General features: G+C 43.0%; 1 protein-coding gene across 1 annotated transcript in view; it reads left to right on the top strand.

The window, feature by feature from the left end:
* Fchsd2 (FCH and double SH3 domains 2) overlaps nucleotides 1-10,898 on the top strand; it is a 171,319-nt gene that overhangs the window by 154,221 nt on the left and 6,200 nt on the right. The window contains exons 15-19 of the mRNA XM_028770576.1: nucleotides 4,032-4,115; nucleotides 4,236-4,413; nucleotides 4,823-5,043; nucleotides 5,819-5,948; nucleotides 6,040-6,122. Coding sequence (XP_028626409.1) covers nucleotides 4,032-4,115; nucleotides 4,236-4,413; nucleotides 4,823-5,043; nucleotides 5,819-5,948; nucleotides 6,040-6,122 — 696 coding nt within the window. The remainder of the gene's footprint in view (nucleotides 1-4,031; nucleotides 4,116-4,235; nucleotides 4,414-4,822; nucleotides 5,044-5,818; nucleotides 5,949-6,039; nucleotides 6,123-10,898) is intronic.

Genomic DNA, 10,898 nt, shown 5'->3' with positions numbered 1-10,898 from the left:
CGAGACAGGGTTTCTCTGTGTAGCCCGGGCTGTCCTGGAACTCACTCTGTAGACCAGGCTGGCCTCGAACTCAGAAATCCGCCTGCCTCTGCCTCCCAAGTGCTGGGATTAAAGGCGTGCGCCACCACCGCCCAGCCTGATGTTACTTCTTATTGTTATATTTATTTGAAAGTTCTAAAAATAAGATTTGTGATACTTTTTAAATTTTTTTTATATTTCTTTTTTATTGGATATTTTCTTTATTTACGTTTAAAATGTCTCCTTTCCTGGTCCCCCCCCCAAAAAAAAATCTTCCTATCCCATCTCTCCTCTTCCTGTTTCTATGAGGGTGCTCCTCTACCCACCCACCCACTCCCACCTCTCCACTCTAGCATTCCCCTACACTGGGGTATCGAGCCTTCACAGGACCAGGGTCCTTTCCTCCCATTGATGCCCAACAAGGCCATCTTCTGCTACATATGCGGCTGGAGCCACATGTCCCTCCATGTGTACTCTTTAGTTGGTGGTTTAGTCCCTGGGAGCTCTGGGGGGTGTTGAGTGCAGTCTTAAGTCTCCACCTGATTTTAGACAGCTCACATTCTTCCCTGTCTTTTCTGCTGATATAGCCAGTCATTCCCCTATGGTAAACCAGACTAAAAAAAAAAACTGTCTAGGGATCAGAAGTTTAGCTTCGTAACAGAATATTTCACTAATATGCAAGTCTCTGGGTTCATATCCCCAACCCTGGGGCCAGTGCTTGATCCCCAGAGTCATGCACATATAGAAAAAGAGACTTGATTACCAAAAATGCACAGACATACATATAGACAAAACTCACAACTTTTTAAAGGACCAAATATATTGGTTCACATCTTAACACTCTGAAGACAGAAGCAAGCAGACGTTTGTGAGTTCCAGGCCAACCAGAGCTTCATAGGGAGACCCTACCTCAAGGAAATAAAACAAAACAAAACTTATTAGTGCCAAATACAAAGGAAGAATACCAAGTTGTATGTGCATCTCCACAATCTCTGTGCACATTCTTCAATTTCTATGATGAATAAGTATGACTTTTTAAACCAGGAAAGCAAAATACAGAAATGTAAAGATAAGTGGGAATTTCCAACTTACTGACTATTCAGACTTAAAGGACACAGGTTTAAGACTGTATATTTAGTAGGCATTTAGTAACTATTTGCTGTCTACAGTTGGGATGAGAGAAGATAGAAACATAGCCCTGTTTTAAGTCTAAAAGGAAACCCACAGGGCTGAACTACTAGCTGGAGTGCCACGCATGGAAGTCTGTGTCTGAGAGATACAGAGGTCTTATGGAAGTAAAAGGGAAGAAGCAAGAAGCTTATGGTGGCCATTCTGGGAAAACATGAGCTGTGCCACAAATCACAAGTGGCAGTAAGAGCTGCTGTTTATTGCTTGTTCCTAACCTCTTTAGTAACCCTACAAGGAAAAGATTATCCAATGTCCCTTTCATTTAACAAATTTTATGTGCACACCTTCATCTACCAAAAGTGCTCTTTTTTCTCTATAGGAATGTGGCATTGACCAAAAAGACCCTTAATGGACCTTATACACTAGTCGGGGGGTAAGGTAGGGTGGGAAGATCAAACTAAAGATCAAATATGTCTCTTTAAAAAAAAAGAGAGAGATTTTTCTAAACTTTTTTGAATATGCATTGACTTTTTGCCTACATATGTAGCTGTGTGAAAGTGTCAGAACTCCTCGAGCTGGAATTACAAACAGTTGTAAGCTGCCCTGTAGGTATTGGAAATTAAACCCGGTTCTCTGCAAGAGCAACCAGTGCTCTAACAGCTGAGTCACCTCTTCAGTCTCTCAGTGACATCCTGTATTTACTGTCCATAGAACTAGACTGAAGCTGCACTTAACACAGCAATCAGACCTACTCGTGTGCCGGGCGGTGGTGGCATACGCCTTTAATCCCAGCACTTGGGAGGCAGAGGCAGGTGGATTTCTGAGTTCGAGGCCAGCCTGCTCTACAGAGTGAGTTCCAGGACAGCCAGGGCTATACAGAGAAACTCTGTCTCAAAAAACAAAACAAAACAAAAACAGACCTACTCGTGTGAAAGACAGGAGGGCTGGCAGACAGAGAACAAAGGGAGGAAACAGAAGCAAGGAAGAGCACTATGTATTCAGAGAACAGGAAGGAGTATGTCAGCTCAAGGCTTTGAGAGGCCCACAGGGCCCACTCCCTGTAGATCTTACACCATCACTCTAGTGTTTGCTTCTTACCGCTGCAGAGTTAGAAATGGACCTCCATAGATTGGCACAGGACAACAGTATGTTTAAAGATGCCCTGAGCCTCATGGCGGTAGTACACACCTTTAAACCCAGCACTCAGGAGGCAGAGGCAAGTGAATCTCTGTGAGTTCAAGGCCAGCCTGGTCTATAGAACAAGTTACAGAACATCCAGGGAAACATACAGATAAACCCTGTGTCAAAAATACCAAAAGATTAAAAAAAAAAATCAGTAAAAGTTATAACAAAAGTTCTTATCCCCCACCTTGCCTTTACACACTCTCAAGCCTGTTTGTATTGATACTAAGTCTTGCCATGTACTTAGGAAAGTGACTTCATTACAGACGTGACTTTTACTAGTGTATGTACTAGTGGTTTTGTTTGGTTGTATTTTTGTGTATGGTTTTGTGTTCCTTTGGAAAGGATGTCTCTTTGTAGCCCAGGCTAGCCTGGAACTCCTCTTTTTGTCTCAGCCTGGGATTAAGGCATGTGTCACCCTGTCTGGCACACAATGTAGTTTCAGAGTAACAAGAAAATTCCACTGAAAAAAAAATATGAAGAATTAATAGTTTTCTTCATATTTGAAGTCAGTGGTAATGAACTTAAAATCTGTCATTGGAATATTATAAATGGTCATTCATCATCAGTCCTGTTTTGTATCAGAAAGCTATGACATTATCCATAATCTGAGTTTTAAGGAAATGGGAAATACATCTCAGGAAGTGACTCACTTTCAACACCAGTTGTGGTACAGCATACCAGTGATCCTGACACTCAGTAAGTGGATGCAAAAGGATCAGAAATTGAGGCTCTTCAAGGTCCTCAGCTACATAGCAAGATCGAGGTCAGCTTGAGCAACATGAGACCATATATCCAAAAAAAAAAAAGACTCACTACTTTCTTTTGTTTGTGTACTTTAGAGATATTTTATACTTGAGATTTGAAGAATGATAAGGCCTTGTGTGGTAGTGGGATTGGGAAATGCTTTGAAGGCTTTTTACTAGAGAACCAAAAGATGAATGTCATGGGTCAGACAAGACTCTTTAGGAAGCCTTGGTGGAGGCTTTCTGTGTGGAGTTCCCTCTGAAGCCTCTGAGTTTCCTCCAGGTTCTGTCTCTCAGAAGATGACATGGTGGTGGGTGCCAACTGAGACAGAAAAGCAGCTGTAGCTAATAGAGAACCATCCATGTGGATCCGCCCAGTCTCCACATCAAGGTGGAGCAAGGCCCAGCCGCAATCACTGGCTTGCGCATAACTTTCTTCTTTTGGCCATGACTTTTCTGTGGTTCCAGAAGAGTCTGGGCATTGTTCAAGCTACATGCGATCCATGTACATAGTGTCCGCGCTCCACTGCATGCTCCTCCATTCAAGTGCCTTCTCTGTTACTCATGCCTCCCAGGTCATCTTGGTTCCGTGCTTGTCCTTGCCACATTGACCACCATTCTTCAGAGAATGGAAAGGTTGGCATTTGGAGTAATGGAGGCATTATGCTGACTTACAGCAGATAAGCAAGCTGGAGCCAACATCCAGGCCCTCTGCTTCCAGCACGGCACTCTGCTCACTGAACCTGATTACCTCTTGAGGATCCAGTTTCTGTTGCAGTTTTATTTTGTTTAGTTTTCTGAAGTAAAACTTCACCTCATTATGATAGTTTTACAACACTGAAATTTTGTTTCTCAAAATCATTTCGATATTTTGATCCCTGGCTTTTGTTATGACCAGCTCACATCGGCTCTTTATCTAACCTTTTTAATTTTGTTCATGGCCATCCTACATTGCAGGCTTCTCAACCAGATGAGTTGACCATTGAGGAACATGAGGTGTTAGAAGTGATTGAAGATGGAGATATGGAAGACTGGGTAAAGGTATAATTCCTTTGCTCATATCACCCCTTCTTGTGATGTTTTAGGCATTTGTTTTGGTTCTTGGTATGCTCTGTCCAAATTTTGTATACAAACCTTTTTTTCCCTTGTCTTTTTACCCAGGCTCGAAATAAAGTTGGCCAAGTGGGTTATGTGCCAGAAAAGTACCTACAATTTCCAACCTCGAACAGTCTACTGAGCATGCTACAGTCTTTGGCTGCTTTGGACAGTCGGTCACACACATCCAGCAATTCCACAGAAGCAGAACTCGTTTCAGGCAGCCTGAATGGAGATGCCAGTGGTAAAGACTAAAATAAACACTCAATCTGGTCATGTTTTTTACCTAAACTAGTACCTGAAAATTCGCCTTCAGTAGGTTTAAAAGCACTTAATGTCCTGTGTCTTCCTATATTTGATAGCACTTGTCCTGATCAGCAGAAGATAAAGATACTTTCAGTGAATAATAACTTACAACTTACCCTGTCTGCTGAGGTGCTCACTAGTTGTCATGAAGCCAGGGTGGTTGTGAAATCAGTCCGTCTTGCTAGACACGTTGTATGTACACCTGCTATTCTAGTAGTCAGGAGTTTGAAGCAAGAGGATTATTGCAAGTTTGAGACCAGCCCAGGCTACAGAGAAGACCTTCTCTCAAAACAAGGACAAAAGTGGTGCATCTGTCTCTTACCAGTTTGTCTTTCTCTTGCTTCCAGTCTGTTTTGTGAAAGCACTTTATGATTATGAGGGCCAGACAGATGATGAGTTGTCCTTTCCCGAGGGAGCAATTATCCGCATCTTGAACAAAGAAAACCAAGATGATGATGGCTTCTGGGAAGGGGAGTTCAGTGGTCGAATCGGCGTTTTCCCATCGGTGCTAGTGGAAGAGCTCTCAACCTCCGAGAATGGTGACACACCGTGGACAAGAGAGATTCAGGTACGTCAGAAGGAACAAGACGGATAATCCTCACCTATACTCCACTCTTTAGTAGCCAAGTGTTTACACAACTGAGTTTAGAAAACTAGAAGCTTGTCAGGGCCTTGTAGAAAATGGCCATCTTACATCTCATTCTCTTTGCCACAGTTTTTCTCTGAATTCATTAGAACACTAAGTTTCATAGGACATTTGAAAGATGATTTTGCTGGAGAGAAAAAAGCCAGGGAGAGGATGTATTATCTCCAGCTACTTCCACAGTATAGCCTTTAACCAGGCTGTCTTACTTCATGAGAACCTCTGTCTCTCCCAGGTTCTACCAGAGCTCTAGCGAGCTCAGTTTCCCCACCACAGCTAAATGTGGATTTACAGGAAATTGTTGGTTTTATTTGTCCTCTTGTTCCAGCAGGCCTAGCAGATGGAAGGGTAAGACTTGTGATTGTGATTGCTTAGTCTGACATGTAGAAAACCTAGAGAAGTCAGAAACGCACACAGACACCATTTGTTCTTCACAAATTTAACTGAATTGTCCAATAGGGAACCCCAGAGAATGGTTGACTTAGAAGTGGATTAAGATAGAGTCAGTAGAATAATCTAATGCAACACAAAACTGAAGCTTCAGGACTTATTTTAGCTTCAGTTGCTTCTATGAGGCTGACAACCCTTAACAGTTAGTTATAAGTGAGTGCCAAAGAAAGGAAAGGCATACTGAGCAGCAAAGGAGCCAAGCTCTGCTTCCTGAGGAGATCACCTAGTAACTCTGCCTCTTTTGCTGCAGATCTCTCCATCCCCCAAGCCTCACACATCCCTGCCTCCACTGCCTCTGTATGACCAGCCTCCCAGCAGCCCTTATCCCAGTCCAGATAAGAGGAGCTCCCAGCTCTTCCCCCGGTCTCCTTCAGCCAATGGTAAGAGTTCTGGGCATCTGCCCCTCACCACTTATATCTACACTAGCGTCTTTACTGTTCAATCATCAACCTCTTGGATTTTCCCCCTCAGAAAATAGCCTTCATGCTGAATCACCAGGATTCTCACAGGCTTCAAGACAGACTCCTGACACCTCATATGGCAAGCTTCGGCCTGTAAGTCTCCTATCTTGAAGGGTTATAGATTGCATAGTTCTTCCAAATTGAAAATGATAATTCCTTTTCCCTGCATGGTCCATTTGTTACTGATCTGCCATGCAATACTTTGGGAAAGTAAAAAGAACTATAAGAAAGAAAGGCTATATTTTTGGTTGTGAGCCTAGCCTTTAATGGCTAAGCCATGCCCTCCACCCCCTGCCCACCCCCAGCACATATGCAGCCAAGGGCTACCTTTTCTGGCCTTAGTGGAATAAGATGTGCCTAATCCTATAGAGACCTGATGCACCAAGGTGGGGGGGGGGGGGGTTGGGAGGGGCACCTTCTCAGAGATAAGGGAGAAAGAAGAGGATCCCTGTGAGGAGTGACCAGGAGAGGAGGGCAGCATTTGGGATGTATGTACATAAATAAATTTTTAAAAGGAAAGAAAGAAGCCGGGCAGTGGTGGCACACGCCATTAATCCTAGCACTTGGGAGGCAGAGGCAGGCGGATTTCTGAGTTCCAGGCCAGCCTGGTCTACAGAGTGAGTTCCAGGCAGCCAGCCAGGGCTACACAGAGAAACCCTGTCTCGGGAGGGGCGGGGGGGGGAAAGAAAGGCTGTAAAATGAGCTGATATGGTGGTGCATGCCTTTAATCCCTGCAGTCAGGAGGCAGGTGAATCTCTGAGTTTTAGACTAGTCTTGTCTATATAGCAAATCCTAGGCCAGACCCTGTCTTTGAAAAATAAAAAAAGAGGTGTTGGAGAGATGGCTTAGCAATTAAGAGTACTTGCTGCTATTGCGTCTGAGTTTGATTTACATCACCAACATACAGAGTGGCTCAGAACTATCTGCAACTCCAATTCCAGGAAGTCCAGAAGACCCTCTTCTGCCCTCTCAGGAGCCAGGGATGCACGTTACACATGGGTGCATACAGACAAACGTTCATATACATAAAGTAAAAATCATCTTTTATGACTCAGTTTACATCCCTGTCACAGCCCCCACTCCTTCCTCTCTTTTCTATCCCACCCTTACAAGTCCCTCGCCCTATTGCCCCAAGAAGGGGAAGTCTCCCCCCGTCTTGGGTACTACCCCACCGTAGGAATCTGGTCCCAGTAGGACTAGACATATCCTCCCCTACTGAGGTCCTACCAGGCAGTCCAAGTAGTGGGAAGGGTATCCAATGGCAGGGAACAGAAACCAAGACAGCTTATTAGGGGATCCACACAAAAACTAAGTGTACATTTGCCATGAATGTGTATGGAGTCTTAAGTCCAGCTCCTGCATGCTCCCTGGTTGGTAGCCCAAGCTCTGTGAGCCGCCATGGTCCCAGGTGAGTTGACTCTATGGGTCTTCTTGAGGTGTTCTTGGCCCCTCCAGCCTGCTCACTTGTAACTCCCACTCTTCCACAAAACTTCTGAGCTCTACCTGATGTTTGGTTGTGGATCTCTGCACCTGCCTCCATCCAGTGTTGGATGCAGCCTCTTAGGAGACGGTTGTGCTAAGTTCCTGTCTGCAACTATAGCAGACTATCAGTAACAATATCGGATTGGTTCTCTCCTATGGGATGTATCTCAAGTTGAGGCAGTTATTGCTTAGCTGTTCCTTCAATCTCTGCTCCATCTTTATCTCTGCAAATCTTGAAGGTAGGAAAAATTTGGGGTTGAAGGTTTTGTGGGTGAATTGATGTCTCCCTTCCTCCTCTGGAAGTCCTGCCTGGCTACAGGATGTGCCCAGTTCATTCTCTGTATCACCCCCTCTGGTAGGAGTTACAACTAGTGTCGCCCCCTTAGACTCCTGTAGCCTCTCTTGTCCCAGGCCTCCAGCTAGTCACCAGAGATGTTCCCGATGGATTTCCATTGTCACTCCCAGCCCTCTCCCACCTCCCTCTCTCCCCACACCTGATCACCATCACCATTCCCCTCCTCACCTCTCCCACCCATTCCCTCTTCCCATACACCTCCAATGACTATTTAGTTTCTCCTTTTGAGAAGATTCATGCATCCTCCCTTGGGACCTCCTGATTACTCACTTTCTTTGGGTCTGTGGATTGTAGCATGCTTATCCTGCATTTTATGGCTAATATGCTTTTATAAGTGAGTACATACCATACATGCCTTTCTGACTCTGAGTTACCTCACTCAGGATGATATCTCAAGTTCCACCCATTTGTCTGTAAAATTCATTATGTCTTTGTTTTTAATAACTAAATTGTATCCCATTGTGTAGATGTACCACATTTTCTTTATCCACTCTTCAGTTGAGGGACATCTAGGATGTTTCTAGTTTCTGACTATTACAAATAAAGGTGCTATGAACATAGTTGAGCAAGTATACCTGTGGTATAGTGGGGCATCTTTTGGGTATATGCCAGCTGTGGTATAGCTGACTCTTGAGGTAGATCTATTCCCAGTTTTCTGAGAAACCATCAAATTGCTTTCCAAAATGGTTGTATAAGTTTTCACTCCCACCAGCAATTGAGGAGTATTCCCCATGTCCCACATCCATGTGCTGTCACTTGAGATTTTTAGCCATTCTAATGGGTGTAAGATGGAATCTCAAAGTCATTTTGATTTGCATTTCCCTGATGACCAAAGATGCTGAACAGTGCTTCTTAGCCATTCAAGATTTCCCTATTGAGAATTCTGTTTAGCTCTGTACCCCATCTTATATTTGGGTTATTTGGTTTGTTGGTGTCTAATTTCTGGAGTTCTTTATATATTTTTGGATATTATCCCTGTGTTGGCTACAGGGTTGGTGAAGATCTTTTCCCAGTCTATTGGCTGCTGTTTTGTCCTATTAACAGTGTCCTTTGCCTTATAGAAGCTTTTCAGTCTCGTGAGGTCCCTTTTATGAATTGTTAATGTTAGAACTTGTGCCATTGGTGTTTTATTCAGGGAGTTGTCTCCTGTACCAGTGTGTTCAAGGCTATTCCCCCACTTTCTTTCCTATTAGATTTTATGTTTAGGTCTTTCATCCACTTGGACTTGAGTTTTCCGCAGGGTGATAAATATGGATCTATTTCAGTCTTCTACATGGAGACATCCAGTTAGGCCAGCACCATTTGTTGAAGATGCTTTCTTTTTTCCACTGTATAGTTCTGCCTTTGTCCAAAAGTCAAGTGTCCTTAGGTGTGTGGGTTTGTTTCAGGGTCTCCGACTGGATTCCATTTATCAACCTGTCTGTTCCTATACCAATACCATGTAGGTTGTTTATTGCTGCTGCTGCTGCTGCTGCTGCTGCTGCTCTGTAGTATAGTTTTAACATCAGAGATGGTGGTACCTTCAGAAGTTTTTCTTTTTCAGGATTGTTTTAACCATCCTGGGCTTTTTGTCTTTCCATATGAAGTTGAGAATTGCTCTCTCAAGGTCTGTAAAGAATTGTGTTGGAATTTTTATGGTAATTGCATTGAATCTGTAGAATGCTTTTGTTAAGATAGCCATTTTCACTATATCAGTTCTATTGATCCATGAGCATGAAGATCTTTCCATCTTCTCATATCTTCCTCAACTTCTGTCTTCAGGGACTTGATGTTCTTGTCATACAGATCTTTCATTTGCTTGGTTAGAGTTACACCAAGATATTTTACATTATTTGTGGCTATTGTAACGGATGTTGTTTCTCTAATCTTTCTCTTTATCATTTGTATAAAGGAGGGCTACTTTTTTTTTTTAATTCATTTTATATCCAACCACCTTGCTAAAGGTGTTCTCTGGTAGAATTTTTAGAGTCGCTTATGTATATTATCATATCATCTGCAAATATCAGTACTTTTACTTCATTTCCAGTTTGTATCCCCTTGATCTCCTTTAGTTGTCTTAATGTCCTAGCTAGAATTTCCAAGTACTATAATGGAGACATAGGGAAAGAGTAGGTGAATAGATAGGGAGAGAGTGGGCAGCCTTATCTTGTCCCTGATTTTAATGGAATTTGTTTAAGTTTCTCTCCATTTAATTTGATATTGGCTGTTGGCTTGCTGTGTATTGCTTTTATTATGTTTAGGTATGTGCCATGTGTGCCATGATCTCTCCAAGACTTTTTGTTTGTTTGTTTGTTTGCTTTGTTTTTTTTGTTTGTTTGTTTTGTTTTTCGAGACAGGGTTTCTCTGTGTAGCCCTGGCTGTCCTGGAACTCACTCTGTAGACCAGGCTAGCCTCAAACTCTCAAACTCAGAAATCCACCTGCCTCTGCCTCCCAAGTGCTGGGATTAAAGGCGTGCGCCACCACTGTCTCCAAGACTTTTAACATGAAATGGTGTTGGATTTTGTCAAAAGCTTTTTGAGCATCTAATGAGATAATACGAGGCTTTTTCTTTTCTTTCAATTTGTTTATATGGCAGATTATATTGATGGCTTTTTGTATATTGAATCACCCCTGCATCCCTGTGATGAAGCCTACTTAATCATGGTGGATGATGTTTTAATGTGTTCTTGGATTTGGTTTGCGAGTATTTTATTAGGTATTGTTGTATCTATGTTCATAAGAGAAATTGGTCTAAAATTCTCACTTTGTTGAGTCTTTGTGTGGTTTCAGTGTCACAGTGACTGTGGCCCCGTAGAATTATTTTGGCAATGTTCTTTCAGTTTCTGTTTTGTGGAATGGTTTGAGGACTATTGGTATTAGCTCTTCTTTGAAAGTCTTGTAGAAGCTGGGCAGTGGTGGAGCACACCTTTAATCCCAGCACTTGGGAGGCAGAGGCAGGCGGATTTCTGAGTTTGAGGCCAGCTTGGTCTACAGAGTGAGTTCCAAGACAGCCAGGGCTACACAGAGAAACCCTGTCTCCAAAAAGAGAGAG

This window comes from Grammomys surdaster, unplaced genomic scaffold (genome assembly GCF_004785775.1).
Source record: "Grammomys surdaster isolate TR1022 unplaced genomic scaffold, NIH_TR_1.0 203, whole genome shotgun sequence".
NCBI classification, from domain to species: domain Eukaryota; kingdom Metazoa; phylum Chordata; class Mammalia; order Rodentia; family Muridae; genus Grammomys; species Grammomys surdaster.
This window is presented reverse-complemented; position numbering and strand designations above follow the sequence as displayed.